General features: G+C 36.2%; 1 protein-coding gene and 1 long non-coding RNA gene across 2 annotated transcripts in view; both read right to left on the reverse strand.

The window, feature by feature from the left end:
- LOC116406292 (NAD-dependent malic enzyme 62 kDa isoform, mitochondrial-like) overlaps positions 1–22,267 on the reverse strand; it is a 68,984-nt gene that overhangs the window by 39,765 nt on the left and 6,952 nt on the right. Inside the window, exons 9-13 of the mRNA XM_031889988.1 lie at positions 20,905–21,044; positions 20,732–20,815; positions 20,546–20,652; positions 20,238–20,307; positions 19,697–19,863 (exon numbers count right to left, since the gene is read on the reverse strand). Coding sequence (XP_031745848.1) covers positions 19,697–19,863; positions 20,238–20,307; positions 20,546–20,652; positions 20,732–20,815; positions 20,905–21,044 — 568 coding nt within the window. The remainder of the gene's footprint in view (positions 1–19,696; positions 19,864–20,237; positions 20,308–20,545; positions 20,653–20,731; positions 20,816–20,904; positions 21,045–22,267) is intronic.
- On the reverse strand, positions 1,608–19,167 carry LOC116406294. Its single transcript, XR_004219322.1, has 4 exons — positions 18,438–19,167; positions 7,123–7,206; positions 2,069–2,157; positions 1,608–1,948 (listed from the first exon to the last, which is right to left on the reverse strand). It is a non-coding gene; the product is annotated as an uncharacterized LOC116406294 (long non-coding RNA).

Genomic DNA, 22,267 nt, shown 5'->3' on the forward strand with positions numbered 1-22,267 from the left:
TAGTCTAAGGTTTAGGTTAGAGTTAAAGGGTTGTGTGTTATTAGATTATGAGACGATGACCAATATTAATCAAAGTTTGATACCCAAAATGCATGTAATTCGAATCATAATAAGAAACTCAACATTTCAAACCAATCCATAATACAAAATGCATAGATATTCCCTAACTAATAGAAATTGTTATCTCCACCAACAAAGTTTGAAGTTAGGATTACAGGTTTCAGATTTCGAGTTTCAGGGATTAGGGGTTTTGTGGTTGGTGGTTGGGGTTTGGAGGTTTGGAGGTTTGGGGGTTGGGTTTCGAGGTTTGTGGTTTTGAGGTTTTAGGTTTCGTGTTCAGGGTTCGAGGTGCGAGGTTCGAGGTTAGGGGTACTTTAGGGTTTAGTGTTTAGGATTTTAGGGTTCTGGTTTCGAGATTGGGGAGGGTTTCGGGTTCAAGGTTCGTGGTTTGGGGTACTTTAGGGTTTATGGTTTAGGGGTTAAAGTTTAGGTTTTATTGTCTACGGCTTTAGGTTTTTAGGGGTTTAAGGTTTAGTGTTTTAGGTTTCAGGGTTTAGGGTGCATGGATCGGGGTTCGTGATTTCGAGTTTCTGGGTAGAGCGTTTGGGGTTTCAAGTTTTAGGTTTCGGGGTTTTGGGGTTTTTGGGTTTTTGGGTTTGGGGGTTGGGTTAGAGGTTTTAGGTTTCGAGGTTTAGACTTTTCGAGGTTTCGAGGTTTGTGGTTTTGGGGTTTCAGGTTTCGTGTTCGGGGTTCGAGGTTCAGGGTTTGGGGTTCGAGGACTATAGAGGATTGAGGCTAACCACCAATCAGGATGAAAAATGAAAACAAATTATATTATAAACATTCTCAAATCTAATCCGATATAATAATAAAAGTTTGAAAAAGTAGCACCACTCAACAAATAAAAACAACAAAATTTTGTGGGAAATTGTCTGTATGGCCAAAAACAATATTCCAAAAGTTCTTCAATGCTAAAAAGAAAGAGGATAAAGAAGATAATAAACATTAAACTGGAGAGTATCATTTCCTATACCATCCAACGTGTAGCTAATAGAGTGACGCATCGGTAAGAGTATAAATAAAATTGAAAACTAAGAGTGCTCAGTTTTACTTTGATCGTGCAAATGGTCTATCTTTCTCGAGTTCTAACTCCATAAGTTTAGCTTCTACTTCTCAGTTTTTAGCTAAGCCCATGCCCCATTCCAACTTTATCTCCTGTGACCGGAGACCAGCATCACAAGCAGCCACAGTGAGATTTGATAAAAGCATTGATAAGAACTATAACTTCTGAGAAGTACATAGTTTAAAGTAGAATTTTAATTAAATCTTAACTCTTGAATACCACCCTAAGACTTCAATACTATACTTTAATTCAACCAACCACTAATAAACATAGAACAAGAAATTGGAACAAGTCTGAATTATTAATATCACAAAGCCTAAATATTAGAATTATCAATATGAAAAAAGATGAAACAAGTCTCAACTCAAGATAGCTAGTTTTGAGAAGCTTTAAGTTTGTAGCTTTTCAACATAGTCAACAAAACATGAAGCATACCTAAAGAAAGAGAAAGTCTCATGCTATTAAATTAATTGAAACCACAAGCAACAACAAAAAAATTAGCTTGATTAAACAAGTTCTTAATAATCTTTTGATTGAGCCAAACAAGCTAAACCACACCATTCAGACTAGTCAAAAGCAAACAACCCAAATGCTGAATTTCATTATGATTCGTCCTAACATGTATATATATCTAAACATGAAACTAAAACTTCCCAATTTTGCATAAGCTTAAAAAAGACATGAATTTAAGATAATTAAAAAAGTTATCTAAGGTACCCAAAGGATCGCTTCTTTTTTAATATTATTATTATTGAAAAAGTTAACTACAGGAGGAACCTCTTCAATAAAAAGTTCTGCACCAAGATCACCTCTGACAACCATTGCCTAAAATGAAAATAAATAATGTTCTTCAATTAGCAACAAAGCCCCAGACTACCAACAAAATTGAAAACCTTTGAATGAAATTTAACATTAACGAAGCTATAAAAAAATTCAAACAATTACCCCATCAGAAGCTGTAATAATTGAATGCAAATTTGGTATGGAGTATACACTTTCTATATTTACAATCACGTTAATATCAGCATCACAGCCTGTAGAGTCAGATAAGTTAATAAGTTTGTAGTAGAACAGACTAGCAGAAATGGCAGCATCCAAATTGTCTTTATAAGCACAACATAAAGATCTGAAGCTATTTACTCTTGAGGTATTTCAACTCATGAACTAGTTTGTTGTCAACTCCAAATTTAATATCATCCAAATCCTTCTCAGCAAGAAGTAGACAACAAATTCATTGAGTCACAGACAAAAAAATAAATTTACTTATAGAAAAATCCCGAAAAGAAGAAACTTCACGAAAAGGTGAAATCTATAGGATATGCTTATTCAATCCAACCAATAATTGAAGGAAGTGTAGCACTTTTCCCTCGAACATTTAAATGTCTCATGGACTTGAGCTCTCCTCCATCAATAACTTCACATAAGACAGAATCTTCTGTCTTAGACTTCACCATCAACGACATCATTCCACCTCTAATGGATTTAAATAGCCAATGTTTGTGCAAGCCACGAGATAATTAGAAAAAAAGAAAGCACATGCGATGTAACATACATAAAAAAATAATAATAAACATTATACATCATCTAAGATAGCAACAAGGAAATACTAAAGAACTTGGGCATCACATAGGTGTGGGTGTGGGAGGGAGATCAAACCATTTGCTATAGTCAATCCATCCAGTGAAAAAAGTCAATATGTCGTTTCCCTTGGCTAAAACCATTTGCTATAATCTGGCTCATTTAGAACTTATTTGAAAGTTCATTGCTGTGATATATATATATATATATATATATATATATATATATATATATATATATGTCATTTATTATAATTTTACATGGTCTCTAGGGTTTAGTTTATTCTCTATATAAATATGTAACATTGCTTTGACTCAAACATAATAAGACAGATACTTCTCTGAATTCTAGATTACATGGTATCAGAGCCATTAGGGTTTTGAATGGCCATTAGCTTCCTCCTCCATTAGGTTCGAGTTTAGGTTACCTTCCGCTGACCATTTGTCGACACCGCCCATACCATAAGAAGCACCACCTCCGTCCGCCCAAGTCTGTCTTCGCCGATCGCCGGAAAACACCGCGTGTGACCTTCACGCCACCGGAATCATCGTCCTTCACCCACGCATCGGCGCGTGAGAAGTTTGATTTGTCTTCGTCTTCTGGGCTTGTCTCGAACCATTGTTTCCTGTCAGTCTGTACCATTGGGTCTATCAAATAACATTGGGTTTGACGAAAACTGAAGGTTACACGATTGGTTTTGGGTCTTTTTCCAATTTTGCAGCTGTTTGGATTGATTTTCTCTTTGTTCGTGTGGACTACAATCAACGTGTGACTTCAATATGGCCGACATAAAAAATTTGGTAGTCTCCAACGTTATTCCCTTGGCCTCTAAGATCACAGAACATAAGTTAAATGGATCCAATTATTACGATTGGCGTCGGACAATTTTATTTTATTTGAGAAGTACTGATATGGATGATCATATGACTGAAGATCCCCCAAAAGATGCAAAGCAGAAGAAGGATTGGCTTCGTGATGATGCCCGTTTATATCTTCAGATCAAGAATTCAATTGAGAGTGAGATAATTGGATTGGTTGATCACTGTGAGTCTGTTAAAGAACTTTTGGAATTTTTGGATTTTCTATACTCAGGTAAAGAGCAAGTGCATAGAATGTTTGAAGTTTGTATGCAATTTTTTCGTGCGGAACAGAAAGCTGAGTCTGTCACCAGCTACTTTATGCGGCTTAAGAAGATCATTGCCGAGCTTGGCTTGTTGTTACCTTTAGTCTGATGTTAAAGTTCAACAAGTTCAACGAGAGAAGATGGCTGTTATGATTTTCCTGAATGGACTCTTACCTGAATTTGGAATGGCAAAGACACAGATTCTCTCTGACTCCAAGATTCCATCATTAGATGATGCCTTCACTCGAGTCCTTCGCATTGAAAGCTCTCCGACTAGTGTGTCTATTCCTCAACCCAGTAGTGCTCTCTTTAGCAAGAACAATAACCCTCGGCACCTCAGAGGAATAGTACTGATCATCGAAAACCAGAGTCTGTAGAGATTGTTTGTAACTACTGTCGTAAGCCAGGCCATATGAAACGTGATTGTCGGAAATTGCTATATAAGAATAGTCAACGATCTCAACATGCTCAGATAGCCTCCACATGTGATATACCAGAGGCGTCAGTTACTATTTTGCAGATGAGTTTGCTAAGTTTCAGAATTACCAAGAGTCATTACAAGCGTCATCTTCCTCTACTCCGATTGCATCCACTGTTGCCCCAGGTAATATAAAGTGTCTTCTTACATCATCTACCAAATGGGTCATAGACTCTGGTGCCACAGCTCATGACAGGTAATTCTCACCTATTTTCTAGACCGTTGTCCCCTGCCCCTTTTCCATCGGTTACATTGCCGATGGCTCCACATCTTCTGTTCTTGGCTCTGGCACTATTCACCTTACCCCATCCTTTTCTCTCTCTTCTGTGTTACATTTGCCTAACTTATCCTTTAATTTAATTTCTACTAGTCAACTTACTCATGACCTAAATTGTGTTGTCATGTTCTTTTCTGGTTATTGCTTGTTTTCAGGATCGTGTGACGAAGAAGATTATTGGTAGAGGATATGAGTCAGGAGGCCTTTATCTCTTTGATCATCAAGTATCGCAAGCTGTGGCGTGTCCTGTCGTTCCCTCTCCTTTTGAAGTCCATTGTCGTTTAGGTCATCCATCTTTGTTTGTGTTGAAGAAACTTTATCCAGAATTTAGGTCTTTGTCCTCTTTAAATTGTGATTCGTGTCAATTTGCGAAATTTCATCGTCTTAGTTCGAGTCCTCGAGTCGATAAACGAGCAATTGCTCCATTTGAGTTAGTTCATTCTGATATTTGGGGTCCGTGTCCAGTTGTATCTCAAACAGGCTTTCGTTATTTTGTTACTTTTGTTGACGATCATTCTCGTCTAACTTGGTTATATTTAATGAAAAATCGTTCTGAGTTATTATCTCATTTTTGTGCCTTTCATACTGAAATAAAAACCAATTTAATGTCTCTATCAAAACTTTGCGTACTGATAATGCGGGTGAATATTTTTCTCATTCTCTTGGCTCTTACTTGTGTGAAAATGGCATTATTCATCAGTCTTCCTGTGCTGACACTCCATCTCAAAATGGTGTTGCAGAGCGAAAAAATAGGCATTTACTTGAAACTGCCCGTGCTTTATCGTTTCAAATGCATGTTTCAAAAATCTTTTGTGTGATGCTGTCTCTACAGCTTGTTTTTTGATTAATCAGGAAGCTTCACAGAGCAAGGTAAAGCTTAAGAATTCAGAGTTAGTTAAGATCAAAACCATAATCATACAACAATCAACAACAAACAAATCTCATATCTCATCAAATTTTTCAAAAAGATAAATAAAAGAAAAAGTAAGAATCAGACAAGCAAACATACAATGTCTATTTTCCATTTGAATTTTTCCTACATCTGTTAAGTTCCAAATATGTTTTTGAGTCATTGGAAATTACTTTTTATATTACAAAATCACTTTTAAAAGTAGACACAAACAAAGGTTAATATGGCTAATGGAACAATAACCTACAAATTTTTAGGTACTCTACCCTACAAATTAAATTCACAATTCTTGCAACAATGCTTTTGACTTCATTTATATCAAGATATTGATGTCACACAAGTGATACTAATAACAGAAACAAAACCAAGAATCAATAGTTTCATCATTTTTTCTTTTCTCTTGGGCATTGCCGATCTCATTCTAAAGTGATTTTCCTTAGCCAAAACAACAATGAAATCAAATCACAGTTTCTATGAAAATGTTAGTGTAAAGTACGAAGCATTCTTCTTCATTTTTGGTTGATCCATTCTCCATTGTACTCAATGGAAATTAAATAAAATTATGGAACTGTTTCTTCATCCATTTCAATAAACCCAGTTAAAGAAATCACTCAGAACAAAAAAAAATGATAATAAATATATAGCAACTTTGAACAAGAAAACATGTTTTTGAATTGAATCTTTCCCTTAGCCAATATCAAAGTTTTAATACAGTGGAAGAAACTTTTAACAAAACATTTATTAATAAAAATTAACTTTTTAACTAGTTTCTAAACAACTCTCAAATATGCCTTCCATAACCTGGTTTAAGTTTGAAGAAAAATGACTAATGGGCTGGGATACTCATGCATGGAGTGGCAAAAAAGAGGCTGAACTTTGTATTTGAAGTATCATGTTGGTGAAGACATGTAAAAGGTCTTATGAACATTTCAATTTAACTCTTTTGTCTCTTGAGTACTATAGCTTTGACTAATGATTATTTTCCAGTTTGTCTCTACACAAAGACCAGTTTGTCCATTTCTACTTTAATTGTCAGCCTTCCAAGCTTGTCAAATACATCAGTTTTTAAGATTTATGTGCACCCATGTCATTAATCCCTTCCAAGCTGATTTCCTTCGTAAATATATATTACATTAACACTTAAACACACATATTTCAAAGATTGATTCCAAAACGAAAATGAGAAATGAATGAAACTCAAATCAAATAGAGAATAGAGAGTGGAGGTGAAATAACCAGAAAATTTACAATAATGCTATGGAGGAAAGAAGACAAGTGACTGAAGAAATGAGGACTCAGGGAAAAGACTCCTATTGGAAGAAGGAACTAAGTTACCATTTTGAAATTCAAGAAAGAAACTGGTGGATCTGAATGGTGTATGTATCTTATTAGCAACCCAAACTACTGTTTGAACAGAGATTTTATTATACAAATGCTTATGTAATACTTGGATGAAGAAGATGAAGATTTCATGAGTAGAAAAAAAAAAGAGAAATATGAAGGAAACATAAATGATGTGGGGACACTGAAGAAACAGATCCAAAAACATGCAGTACTATGAACTGCAAGAACAAGCAATCTCTTAAGCTAGAAAAGAAGAAACATGAAAAACCAAGGATGTAATTATCTATACCTCATCTGTATGACGTAAATCGTCGGGGAAGAAGGAAGATGAGGACAAACCCTTCAAGTCCAAACTTTAGACAGCATGATGGAACTGAAAAAGAACAAATCCCAAAATAAAGAAAGAAAACTCAAAGAAGCTCCATAAAAAAGGACGCCAAAAATTGCAACCCCACTCCTTCAGAAGGCAATTCAAAAACTTCCCTGGAGCCTATAAAAATCTACAGGTCGAGCAAAACATTTCATGAGTAGAGAAAAAATAAAAGAAATCAAATTACAAAACGAAGAATCATTTGTTAAACTAACTTAAACACCACAATTCATATTTTTTTAGGGTTACCCATTGTGCACACACCAAATCATTCTTAAGAGATTTAAGTTTAACAGTAAAGACCAGAGATGGATCAAACTGTTACACCATTGTTAAAAAGAAGAAAAGAAGGCCCATAGAAAGGAAGCTATTAAGGAAGATATTTCATTGTTGGCAAAGAGCATTGAAAGGCTGGGTGTGCAGGCTGGACAGCAACAGCAGCAACAACGAACTTTCATGAAATATACTTAAGGAATGATTAAGGAAAGACAACATGGGAAGAAGTTCCAGAAGGTTCGTCCAACAAGAAAGAAACTATGATTGATGTCAGTGATTCATTTGTGATGGGAGGAAAATCGGAAGAAAAATACACCAAGTTGGAAGGAGAAGAATCTGCAGGGGATCGAAGCAAATTCAAGAAAATTGACATGCCAGTTTTCGCGGGTATTGCCCGGATTCTTGGTTATTTAGAGTAGAACGTTATTTTCAGATACACAAACTTACTGAGCCAGAGAAGATGACGGTGATAATCATTAGGTTTGATGGTGCAGCCTTGGATTGGTATAGATCTCATGAAGACCGTGAACCGTTTGTTAATTGGGAAGATTTAAAGAGAAGACTTATTATTCGATTTCGATCAGACCGTGAGGGATCAATATTGGGCAGATTTTTAACGATAAAACAAGACACTACAGTGGATGAATACAGAATTTTTTTTGATAAATTGGTGGCACCTTTGCCTTTTCTGCATAAGACAGTTATAGAAGAGACATTTATGAATGGTTTGAAACCTTGGATTAAGACAAATTGGAATGTTGGGAACCTGTTGGGCTTGCTCAAATGATGAAATTGGCCCAGAAAATTGAGAACCGAGAGGTGATAAGGGTGAATCTGACTTAAAATGTGCAGGGGATGATAAAACCCAGGTTTCTACTTCTTTAAATACTCAATTTCATGTAGTTTCCAATGACAATAAGTCAGAAGGTACTGTTCCAGTAAGGGCTATCACACTTCGAGGGGCTGCAGAAATTAATCGACGGGAAGGACAAGACGACTTTTTGTGATGCTGAGTTTCAAGCCAGACGTGAGAAAGGGCTCTGCTTTTGTTGTGAGGAAAAATTTTGTGCAGGCCATAGATGTAAGGTGAAGGATCAGAAGGAACTCAGAGTGTTAGTTGTTCAAGCAAATGGGGAGGAATTGGAAGTAGTGGAAGAGGATGATCGTATAGAGGAACTTGAGGTAAAAGCTATTGAACTTGATATAGAAAAAAAGAACCAGTGATAGAATTGTCATTAACTTCATGGAACACCGGATTAAATGCGATATCAAGTGCTGCTTGATTATCACACCACAATTTTGCTGGTGTGGTGATTTCAAATCCCAACTCAACAATAGTCAAAAAGTTGATATATCCAAATCAATTTGATATATCCAATTCACACAAAAACTGTGCAATTGCTCTATATTTTTTATTATGCACTTGAATGTGACACCACATTTTGTTTCTTACTTTTCCAAGACATCAAATTGCCACCAACAAAAACAAAATATCCTGAAGTTGATCTTCTGTCTTCTTTAGATTTTACCAATTAACATCTGAGAAACATTCAATATTAGTATCTATAATCCTTATATAATAAAACCATGCCCGAGAGCAGCCTTCAGATAACACTGAATCATTCCAAAGCAGCTGAATGATCAACTTTAGGGCATGACATATACACTGGCTCATAATACTACTAAATAGGCTATGTCGAGTCGTCACTGGAAGGTAATTAAGTTTTCCCTCTAACCTCCTATATCTTTCAAGATCTTTCAACAATTCTCCATCTTTTGTGAGCTATAAGTTAGGCATCGTTGGGGTACTACATGGCTTAGCCCTACCTTCCATGTTTCAGTCAACAAGTCCATATTTTCTCTGTGATAATAGTATTGCTTTCTTGCCTGTTTTTACCTCAAATTCCTAGGAGGTATTTCAACATGCTCAAATCTTTTATTTGGAATTGGCAATAGAGAAAAGTCTTCAGGACTGGATATCTAAAGAATCATCACCAACAACCACAATTGCATCAACATATACTACTATTAGGATCACCCCACTCTCGGATCTTTTAAAAAAGTTGAATGATCTAACGGCTCTTTTGCATTCCAAAACTTTCGATCACCTTAATAAATTTCCAAACCAAGCCGTGGACTATGTTTTAGTCCATCAAAGATTTACAAAGGCGACACGCCTTTCCATTCTTCCCCTGAGCAACAAACCCTAGTGGTTGCTCCATATACACCCCTTCTTGAGGATCACCATGAAGAAATGTTAGAAATTAATAAGCTAGATACATTATGGATAAACATTAATAGATACATTTCTAGTTTCAAGATACATATGCATTTCTAGACACATGTAATTATTCAAGTACATGAATGGTATGTATTCATGTACTTCATTTATTTTTGTGTCTTTTAGGAAGTGTCCTTGATACTATATATAGAGATCATTTCCTTCATTTGTATACAAGAAAAGAATCAAATCAATAGAAGCAAAATTGAGTTTCAAGAGAACAACATTCTTCTCTTGTGTGTTATTGAGTTTTCTAAGAGAACAAATTTCTTCTCTTAAAAGTTTGTGAGATTTAGAGTAAATTTAGAGTGGGCTCGTCAACGCCTCCAACAAAGTGGTATCAGAGCAAGGATTGAAAGATGTCATCTAACATGTTGCAGCCTCAACTTCCTCGTTTTGAGGGAAAAAACTATAGGCGGTGGAGCCAGCAAATGAAGGTTCTTTATGGATCTCAAGATCTTTGGGATATTGTTGACATCGGATATTCAGAGCCAGAAAGTGAGAATGGTCTTTCAGCACAACAACTCAATGAGTTGAGAGATGCTAGAAAAAAGGATAAGAAGGCATTATTTTTCATCTACCAATCTGTGGATGAAAATATTTTTGAAAGAATATCAGGAGTCTCTACTGCTAAAGCAGCATGGGATGCATTGCAAAATTTGTATGAAGGAGAAGAAAAGGTAAAATTGGTCCGATTACAAACACTTCGAGCTGAATTTGATACAATTCGAATGAAAGATTCTGAAACTATTGAAGAATTTTTCAACCGGTGTTCTCTTAATTGTTAATCAATTGAGATCAAATGGAGAAACAATTGAAGATCAAAGGATTGTTGAGAATTCTTAGAAGCATGACTAGAAGATATGAGCATATTGTTGTAGCAATTGAAGAATCCAAAGATTTGTCAACTCTCTCTATAAATAGCTTAATGGGATCTCTTCAATCTCATGAGCTCAGATTGAAGATGTTTGATTTTAATCCTTTCAGAAGAAGTTTTCATATGCAGTCCTCCTATAGAGGTCGATCCAATGGAAGAAGAGGTGGACGTGGTGTAGAGGCAATGGACGATCCAACGTTGTGACAAATACAGAGTCAGAAAGCAGAGACAATCAATTTTTTTCAAATAGAGGACGAGGAAGAAGTTCAAATAGAGGAAGAGGTAGAAGTGGTGGTCGTGGAGATTTTTCTCACATACAATGTTTCAATTGTAGACGTTATGGACATTTTCAAGCAGACTGTTGGTCTAAGAAGACTAATTCTAATCAAGCAGAAACCACACTAATGCATGAGCAATCAAATAATGATCAAGGTCTTCTCTTCCTCACTCTCAATGTTCAAGAATCAAGCACTGAAGAAATATGGTATCTTGATAGTGGTTGTAGTAACCACATGACAGGAAGAAAGGATATTTTTATATCTTTAGATGAATCTCATCAAAATGTAGTGAAGACTGGTGACAACAAGATGCTTGAAGTCAAAGGAAAAGGAGATATTCTTGTCAAGACAAAAATGGGAGCAAAAAAAATTACTGATGTGTATTATGTTTCAGGTCTCAAACACAATCTTTTAAGTGTTGGACAACTTCTCCTAAGAGGACATGATGTTATTTTTAAAGATAACATATGTGAGATTAGAACCAAGAATGGAGATCTCATAACGAAGGTTCGTATGACTCACAACAAAATGTTTCCAATTAAAATATGTTATGAGAAGCTTGTTTGTTTTGAGACTTTAGTAAATGACACCTCATGGTTATGGCATTGTCGATTTGGGCACCTAAGTTTTGACACTTTGTCTCACATGTGTCAACAACATATGGTGAGAGGAATGTCAAATATTAAAAAGGAAGATCAACTCTGTGAAGCATGTGTTTTCGGAAAGCATCATCGAAATTCATTTCCGACTGGAGGTTCTTGGAGAGCATCAAAACCACTCGAGCTTGTTCATACAGACTTATGTGGACCTATGAGAACTACTACACATGGAGGTAACCGTTATTTTCTCACATTTATTGATGACTACATCGAAAAACATGGATTTATCTACTAAAGAAAAGAGTGCTACTTTCGAATGTTTCAAGACATTCAAAGCAATGGTGGAAAATGAAAGTAACTTGAAATTGAAATCATTGCGTTCGGATCGTGGAGGAGAATATATTGTTTTTGCAGATTTCTTGAAGGAAAATGGAATCAAGCATCAGAAGACTGTTCGAAGAACTCCTCAACAAAACGGAGTTGCAGAGAGGAAAAATAGAATAATAATGGAACTTGCAAGAAGTATGTTGAAGGCAAAGAAGCTTCCTGATCAATTTTGGGGAGACGCGGTAACTTGTGCTGTTTATCTCCTAAATAGAGCTTCAACGAAAAGTGTGCAAGGTATTACTCCTCAAGAAGCATGGAGCGGATTGAAACCAACCGTTAGTCACCTAAGAGTGTTTGGGTGCATTGCTTACTCTCACATTTCAGATGAGAAAAGAGGTAAGCTAGATGATAAATCAGAAAATGCATTTTTGTTGGTACAGTGAGAACTCTAAGGCCTACAGACTATACAATCCGATAAGTAAGAAAGTTATTATTAGTCGAGATGTCAAGTTCGATGAAGCAAAATTGTGGCAATGGAATGCACCAAATGAAGACCAAAATCCATTACATGTTGATATGGATGGAAAAAAAGATGCTCGAGACTTGGAGCTTGAAGTAACTCAACCACTGACTTCACCTTCTTCATCACACTCCACAAGTGATGAAGAAACTACTCCAAGGAAGACCAGAAATATTCAAGAGATCTATAATACTTCAAGAAGGATACTAGATGAAGAACATGTTGATTTTGCTTTATTTGCAAATGTTGATCCTGTATACTTTGAAGAAGCAATTCAAGATGAAAATTGGAAAGATGCAATGAATCAAGAGATTGATGCAATAAGAAGAAACGAGACATGGGAGTTAGTAAAATTACCAGAAAATAAAAAGGCTCTTGGAGTCAAATGGATCTATAGAACAAAGCTAAAGCAAAACGGAGAAGTGCAAAAATACAAAGCCAGACTCGTTGTAAAAGGTTACAAACAAAAGTTTGGTGTGGATTATGAAGAAGTTTTTGCACCGGTAACTCGCTTGGAGACTGTTCGTTTGTTGTTAGCCCTTGCAGCAAAAAATAACTGGAAAGTTCATCAAATGGATGTAAAGTCAGCATTCCTAAATGGTATTTAGAGGATGAAATATATGTTGAGCAACCCCCCGGTTATGCAAAGATTGGAGAAGAAAATAAGGTGTGTCGATTAAAGAAAGCCTTGTATGGGCTAAAGCAAGCACCAAGGGCTTGGTACAGTCGCATCGACAATTTTTTCTTAAAGGATGGTTTCAGAAGATGTCCATATGAACATGCTCTCTACACCAAAGAAGATGAAAATGGTAATTTCTTGATAATTTGTCTATATGTTGATGATTTAATATTTACGGGCAACTCAAATATGATGATTGAAGAATTCAAAGAGAGCATGAAAAAGGAATTTGAGATGACTGATATGGGTTTACTTCATTATTTTCTTGGTATTGAAGTTAAACAAGGTGATAATGAGATTGCAATTTTCCAAAAGAAGTATGCAAAAGATTTGTTGAAAAAGTTCAAAATGGAGAATGCTTATCTCCTCAGTACTCCTATGGAATTGGGTTTAAAGTTAAGTAAGCATGATGTAGTGAAGCTTTTGATGCCACCATTTATAGAAGTTTGGTTGGAAGTTTAATGTATTTAACTACAACTAGACCTGATATTATGTTCTCGGTCAGTTTATTGAGTAGATTTATGACATCACCAAAGAGAAGTCATTGGGAAGCTGGAAAGAGAGTTCTTAGATACATTCTTGGAACTGTTGATCATGGAATCCACTATAAAAGGAATGTGGATAATGTTCTTGTTGGCTACAGTGATAGTGATTGGGGAGGAAATATTGATGATTTCAAAAGTACTTCTGGGTATGTATTTAATATTGGTTCTGGAGCAGTTTCATGGGCATCAAAGAAGCAAGATGTTGTAGCATTGTCCACAACAGAAGCTGAATACATTTCTTTGTCTGTTGCTAGTTGTCAAGCACTTTGGCTAAGAAATGTACTACATGAATTGAAGTGTCCTCAAGAGAAAGGGACCATCATGTTCTGTGACAATCAATCATCTATTTCACTTTCGAAGAATCCCGTTTTTCATGAAGAAGCAAACACATAAACATCAAATATCATTTCATCAGAGAATTGATCAAAGATGGAGAAGTATATATCAAGTATTGCAAGACTCAAGATCAAGTTGCAGACGTATTCACAAAAGCATTAAAGACAGATTCATTCTTGAAAATGAAAGAGAAGCTCGGAGTTTGGGAAGTCTAGCTTAAGGGGGCATGTTAGAAATTAATAAGCTAGATACATTATGGATAACACATTAATAGATACATTTCTAGTTTCAAGATACATATGCATTTCTAGATACATGTAATTATTCAAGTACATGAATGGTATGTATTCATGTACTTCATTTATTTTGTGTCTTTTAGGAAGTGTCTCTTGAATACTATATATAGAGATCATTTCCTTCATTTGTATACAAGAAAAAGAATCAAATCAATAGAAGCAAATTGAGTTTCAAGAGAACAACATTCTTCTCTTGTTGTTATTGAGTTTTCTAAGAGAACAAATTTCTTCTCTTAAAAGTTTGTGAGATTTAGAGTAAATTTAGAGTGGGCTCGTCAACGCCTCCAACAAGAAATGTGTAAGGACCCTAGATAGAAAAATAGTGGATTATTAGGAAAGATGGAAGAAGACTCGACCGCAGTTAGAGAGGACTTGGGAGCAAGCACTTAAAATGGGCTGCTAATTGCAAACTTGAGGTGGATGAGAGGGAGAAACTCCATGGACATGGGAGCATATGCAGAAATGGATTGTGGATTGCAAGGCAGAAAGAATACAGAGGAGTGCTCAAACAATACATCAAAAGCTTTCTGAAGGGCTGCAAAGAGATAAAGAAAGAGCGGAGAAGAAACTAGAAGAAATTAAAGTTGAAGAAAAACAGAAATGGAACAATGACTTAAAGATGAAGGAATCGAAGAACGACCATGAAAAAGATGAAGGAGGAGGAAGCCAAATCTAACTGTGTATTCCCATGGCCGACAACTAAGGGTGAGGTGGTCGGAGACAAACACTTGGTGGAAATGGAAACACCGAACAGAGAAGGCGGAAGCATGGGAAAGGAGGCAAACACTATGGATGAGAAGGAAGGCAAAGAAACGATTGAGGAAGCGATCATTGATACTTGGTGGTAGTGAAGAAAACAAAAAGAAGAATCAAACAGTACATGTGTGGAACAAGTCGACCTGGATACGATCTGTGAAAATAGAAGAAAGACTCATTGGAGTGCAGTATTGAGAGGCTGATCATATATATAGGCCAAGATTTTGTTGAGGTACGTTACTTTCCTTGCCTTTCTTTTGTGGCGTGCGAGTTATATCAAAGTAGGGAAGGGATGAGGAAGCTAGGCAATGAAGAAGATGAACAAAGGAATTTCGAAGGACATCGAAGTAAGATAGAATGGGTAACGACAAGGAAGAAAATGGCAATGGAATTAGTACAGGATCACAGAAGAGGCTGGCGAATGGAAACATATTGGGTCGTGACAAAAATCGAGGCGGGATGAATAGAAACCGCGGCGGAGGAAAGATTCTGAGTCGGTCACCAGTGGCCAGAAAAAGAAGAAGATGGATTGTCGAAAAGTCCAGTTACAGGAAGAGGAGATGGAGACAGGGTGCGTTGGAGCTAGTCGACCTAAGCCACAAAGGGAGTTTGTCGGAACGCGAATAGCAACGAAGCTGCAAGTGAGATCGGAAATTGTCGGGAAGAATGCTTTGATATTTGCAGAGGAGTGAGCAGCTACGGACAAAAAAAATTCAGAAAGGAGGGGAAGATTTCTTGAAGAAAAACGATTCTTCAACCCACGTGAAGCGTCAGACGTTAGGGCGAAAAATTAGAGACAGTAGTAGTTATGATTTGTTTAATGGGCTGAAATTAAATGAAAAGGCCCAGATTTTCTCAAATGAGCTTGGCCTAGTGGAGAAATTGGGGATCAAATTCCTAATAAATGTCCAGGAAAACAAAGTGGAGGCTAGGAGAAGGATTGGCACATGCAAACCTCAATGGTTAAAGTATATCACGTGGGATGGCAAATAGGGAAAGAATTTAATCAAAAGTGGGCCAAAATGTTGCTTTTTGGGCTGATTGCAAAAGTAAGGGATGAGGCCATTATACCTCAAAAAAAAATAAATTGATGCTTTATCTAAGGAAGTGGAAATCCTATTGGAATATGGATGGTGGGCCAAACATGAGATGATAAACAAAGAAATACAGCCTTCATAAAGAAAGAAAGGAAATTAATGGGCTTGAATTTGCTAAATTCATTGAGACCCATTTGTTAGTGTGGCTGAAAGTAACTTGAAACTGGATCGAAATTGCCTGAAGCTCATTGGTAATTTTAAGAAAGATGGTGTATGGGCCGTGAAATTGATTTGGGGATGGGGTTATAAGTTAATTGTGGGCTTAGCCCATTAGAGAGGAAGAGCTTCAAATTAAAATGCAAGTGCATGGAATTAGGCTCAGGAAATGGCAGTTGGTTAATTGGGATCACTTTCCGTGTGAGAAGAATGAAGATTGGGGAAGTTCTTGGAGTCTAAAGGGTTGGATGCATGCAAATGTAATTATTACAACGCAATAGAATTTCAAGGTAAAGCTGAATAAAATTTCTTCCAAGAAGGCAGGGGTATGTAGAGAGTTCAAGGTTTGTAGTCGTAAGCACACCTTGAGGACAATGTGTCTTCGAAGGGCGGAGTAATGTAAGGACCCTAGATAGAAAAATAGTGGATTATTAGGAGAAAATGAAAATGGTTGTTAGTAAGGTCATATTAGTAAATAGATGGGTTAGGTCTTTTTGTTATAAATAGTAGGAGAGGGGTTGGGGAGAGGTGTGAGGAATTTTGAGAAAGTTTTCCTTGTAAGGGAACCTTGGGAGAGTCTAACCCTCTCGAAAGGCTAGGGTTACTTGTTACTTGTTATTAAGATCTAATATATATTTCATGTGTAGATGTTTTAAGTATTCTTGAGTTCATCTTTTCTTCTTGAGGTAATCCTTGTTAGGTGGGATCCTAAAAATTGGTATCAGAGCCGTAACATCTTGAGATGACACGGGCTTGGATGCAAAAACAAATGGAGGAGAGGAATTGGAGAAGAATAAGGACATTAGGGAACTTAAAGATGTAACTTTGGAGTTGTCCAAAAGCATCGAAAGACTGGCAGAGGAATTACGAGAAACCAAAGTTAGTTGCCAACGGGAAGAATCTGCTACATCGTAGGGATCAGTGTTGAAAATGAACGGAAAGATGGAAGATGACTCGACCGCAGTTGAGAGAGGAACTTGGGAGCAAGCACTTAAATGGGCTGCTAATTGCAAACTTGAGGTGGATGAGAGGGAGAAACTCCATGGACATGGAGCATATGCAGAAATGGATTGTGGATTGCAAGGCAGAAAGAATACAGAGGAGTGCTAAAACAATACATCAAAAGCTTTCTGAAGGGCTGCAAAGAGATAAAGAAAGAGCGGAGAAGAAACTAGAAGAAATTAAAGTTTAAGTATTCTTGAGTTCATCTTTTCTTCTTGAGGTAATCCTTATTAGGTGGGATCCTAACAAAATGCACTTTTAATATCAAGCTGATGTAAAAAAGTTGGAAACAAATATTGAACCTCTCCTCTCCTCTCACCCACCCTCTTCTCTCTTCATTCCGGCCACACCTTCTCACGGTGACGTCGACGGCAACGCCAAACCCGGGGAGTTACAACTCCATCTTTTTCAGAAATGGAAGTCAAAAGTTGAAAAATGGTAGACACTTTCTACTGTATCTAGTTCGAAAAGGGAGGTTCAATATTGAAAATGTAGACTTCCAAAAAATCCTCACTTTATCCAAGATCCAATTAGAGTGGTTCATTGATTCAATAGATGTTCTTGTAAAAGAACCAAACTGGAAGTTTTTCAACAAATATGCGAGTGATGAAACCGAAACAACAAAGCTATCCAAATTCTGAACCCCATCTGATTGGTTTCTGAGGTGTGTTGCTCGAAACTTCTCTGGAATACAATCCTTCATCCATCTACTCATGAGAAACCAGACAAGGTTGGGTCTCCTTCCTCAACATGATCAGGTCCTTTTTATTGACTCATAATTACACCTCCTTTTCAAAAATATCAAGCTGATGTAAAGGCCAGTGACTGATTGAAGTTAGTGAAATAAACAACCTCACAAATGTCATTTTTACTACTCGAGAAAAAGTATCAGCATAGTTAACGCCATGTTTGTGCGTAGCCTTTCACTACAAGGTGTACTTTTAATTGAGCGACAAAACCATCAGGATTAACTTTAATTGTAACCACCCATTTGCAACTGATATACTTTTTTCGTGCAGGGAGAGAAACTAAATCCCAAGTACAATTATCATCTAAAGTAATCATCTCCTCCACCATTGCAACACACCAACCAAGATGAGAATAGGCTTAATGATACAAACTCTAATGATGCAATGAAAGAACATGCAGAAGACAACTAATGGTTATATGAAACAGAAGAGGAAATAAGATGAGCACACTTAAGTTTACCTTTACGAAGAGCAATAGGAAGATCATCACTCATTTCTGGATCCAATGACGAAGAAGCCTTAGGGGTAGGGCATGGAATTGAAGAAGGTTGTCGTCGATCATAGACTTCAGTGATGGGTTGACAAATAGAAGTAAACACACGTGAAGATGAACCACAAAGAGGATTAGAAGGAGAGATAACATTGTAGATAAAGAAATCATCCTTTGACTCTTGATACTCCCTCGACTCATATTCGAAGAGAAAGAAGGTGAGGAATAAAAGGAGGAATGTTCAAAGAACACGAGAATAACCAAAAAGATATATTTTAAGGTCTTTGGATCCAACTTTGTATGTTGAGGCCGAACGTCTTGGACAAATCAAGTATAACCAATTATTTTGGGTGGAATGAGAAACAAATGTTGTTTGGGGCATAAGATACAAAAAGGTATCTCACCCTTAAAAATGGAAGAGGGCATGCAATTTGTTAAGAAACGGGCTATGGAAACATCAGCCCAAAAAGAAATTGGAAAATTCATTTGAAACATTAGGACTAGTGGTTTAAAAAGGATGACGATTCTTTCATTTTGCAAACCCACTGACTTCATGAAATTAATAAATAGAAGTGTGAAAGTAACATAGACATGAATATATAAGCTAGAGCAAAGGCATGACTACTATACCTGACTACCATTACATAGCGCTAAAAGAAATTGTAATTTTCTTTTTCATTCAATATGTAATTTGACGTAATAGTAATAGTAATTCCTCTTTCAAACAACCACTTTTTTTTTTCAACAAAGAGGACAAGGCTTATGATCCCTAAATCGTTAGCAATTAAGATGCAGCAAATAAGGTAGCTAAGATGCAGAAAATAAGAAAACACCCCAAATCACTACAGTGCATAAGAAATCTATCACATAAGCACAAAGATAAATACTGAGAGTATTAGTTGAAACTTAGCAAACACAAACAGGGCAAACTATTATTTAACGTGCTAGTTTAAATATATATCTAAACTAAACTACACAAGTATTTCAAACTGGCAAAACTAAAATTAGGTTTATAGAAACAACGTGTCCTCATCCTTTCTCCTAAGGAATGCTATTCATTATGATTTTATCTTTTGAGTTTTAAAAATATGCTATTTATTATTCATATCTTTTCTCGTGCTATCTAGAAGCTAACCAAACAACATAGAGAAAGTACATTTGTATCACTAATCAATATTTGAAATGATGACGCAGATTAAATAATACAGAATTCAGAAAGTAGAACTTGCCTGCTAGCTGACTTCAGCTGCTCCCTGAGTTCCTTGAACTTGAGGTTTCTCATGTTCTCAACAGTGAAAACAAAAACTGAGTTGTAATTTTCCACACCCTGCCTGATCGATTCCACCATTGATTTCTTGTGGTCCCTTCCTTTTCTTCTTTGTTTTTGATAAAGTAACTGCATTTATCCCACGAACAATTAGATAGAAGACTTAAAACACTAATCTGCATAGGACTAAGTTCATATTTTTCCTCTTTAAAACACTAATCTGCATAGGACTAAGTTCACATTTTCCCTCTTTCTTTTTAAGTTAAAAACCACATGAGTTTGACAATGATTACTACCACCACAAGTCATTTAACTTCTTCAACTGCCTCATACTTTTCACAAGAAACTGCGTCATACAAATTAACCCATAATAAAGCTATCCAAATTCCGAACCCCATCTGATTGGTTTCTGAAATCAGTAACTCTCATGGAAGGAAAAACTTGGACAGACTGATGCAGAAATTGAGAATGAAATTGAAAGAAAGTTAGAAAAAGATTCTTGCACTAGAATCGTTGTTCCCTGCCATTCTCGAAACAGCCTGAATAGTCATGTTAAGAACACCGAGCCCTGCACTAAAGTTGAAAGAGGGGAAAAAACAGCATGTTGAAACAAATGAAGGTTAAACCAAAAGGATTGAACTATAGTTTCCAAAGTTTTCATCTCTTATATTCACGTAATAGTAATAGTAATAGTAATTCCTCTTTCAAACAACCACTTTTGTTTCAACAAAGAGGACAAGGCTTATGATCCCTAAATCGTTAGCAGTATTGCTATTTGGAGAAAATGTTAAAGTTAAACAGCTGACAATACCTTCCAGCCCCTACCACTACTATCTTTTGGTTAACAAAATCACTCAATGGCCGCCCTTGAGCTCTCACAGTTCCCAATAGTCCAACGAGAGCAACACCAGCAGTTCCCTTTATGAAATGAAATAAACGAAAACGAATGTCCTTTTAAGTAATTATCAACTGCATTAATACATCATCAACTACTCACTTGTATGTCATCGTTGAACATGCAGAACCTCTTACGATAACGTTGTAATGTTTCAAAAGGCCATTTCATTTGAAAATCCTCAAACTGGCATCATTCAAAATCAAATTACGAGATTACGATACTGATTACTGGCAGTGAACACAGTTAAAAATTTGATATCTTAACCAATAAACCTGAACAATAGCTTTAGGCCAACATGTATGCACGGCTTCCATAAAATCATCAACAATTGATAGATACTCTTCTCCCTCCAATCTAGGTATTCCTATTCCCTGAACTCCAAGGTCACCGAGGCCAAGAATACGACTTCCATCTGTCAAGACAATCATGTCAACCTGTAGTTGGAAGAAGAAAATACAATGAACTTCAAATATGGTGTTGCTGGAAATTAAAAGAGATTTTCATTTTTATTTTGCTCAAAATCAATGCTCTTGAGCTTTTAATGTCCCGAGGAATGTGAAAGTTTCCCAATATATCGTGTATGGAAGTTTAAACTTTTCAAAGAAAACAAGGGTGATCAACATACAAAAGCCTCCTGTGGATAGAAAATTAATCAAACAAAAATTCGATTGTTCTGTAGCAGTTTGACTTTGTTGTTAAGGAAATTAAGAGTGATAAGAAGGCGAGGGAGTGACTTTGAGTGGTGGCCATTCGACAGCCAAGCAACTACACTCAAAGTTGAAGGTCGAATAGGCAGCAGGAAGAAACGAAGAAGAAGAAGAAGAAAAGTTTTCGATCTATCAAACATGATCATCATACAATAGACGAAAGTCATTTAAATTATCCAAATATCTTTTGAAGTAATTTTAACATTTTCAAAATAACTCTTAATCATGCTCTAAATATGGAATGAATTGTCTATCCAACTACAAATACAAAAGTTTTTCTAAATCACTCTAACTAATTATACAAATTCCACAACACATAGATCACATGCTTCCCAAGAACCCAAAATTGTTCAATGCGGCATTTCATCAAACAGTTGGTGGATGGAGACAACAAAAACAAGTGTTTAACAAAATTATCTTAGAAACAAACACATTAATATTACCTGAAGATGGAACTCCAATTGAACAGCCTTGAAAAAGTGATGGAGAAACAAACAGAACATAAAGATTGTGGGACTCCTCAACTCCAATAAATCCTGCAATGGAAAAATGGGTTAGAAGGTGGAAAAGCATAGTAGAGGATTATGATAATGAAAATGGGTAGTAATGTTTTTCAGTAGCTATCTTTTTCTTCTTTTTTTTTTCATGTTGTTGATGGTTGTTCTTGATTGTCTTTTTTTTTTTTTTTTTCCTTTTTTGCATTTGGGAAAAAACAGTTTGTTGACTAAGAGGTGATGATGCTGGTGAGGGAATTTATTAAAGTAATGAATACTTTTTGGAGGACTTAAACAAGTAAAAGGACGAAATGAAGCAAGCTCAAGCAACAAATTTTCTGTTAAGTAAGCATAAATATTAACTAGAGGCTTAAATAAAATATTTCACCACCACACACCACAACAACAAAAAAGCCCAGATATATCGTCATTGA

Source organism: Cucumis sativus, unplaced genomic scaffold (genome assembly GCF_000004075.3).
Source record: "Cucumis sativus cultivar 9930 unplaced genomic scaffold, Cucumber_9930_V3 scaffold84, whole genome shotgun sequence".
In the NCBI taxonomy this organism is placed as follows: domain Eukaryota; kingdom Viridiplantae; phylum Streptophyta; class Magnoliopsida; order Cucurbitales; family Cucurbitaceae; genus Cucumis; species Cucumis sativus.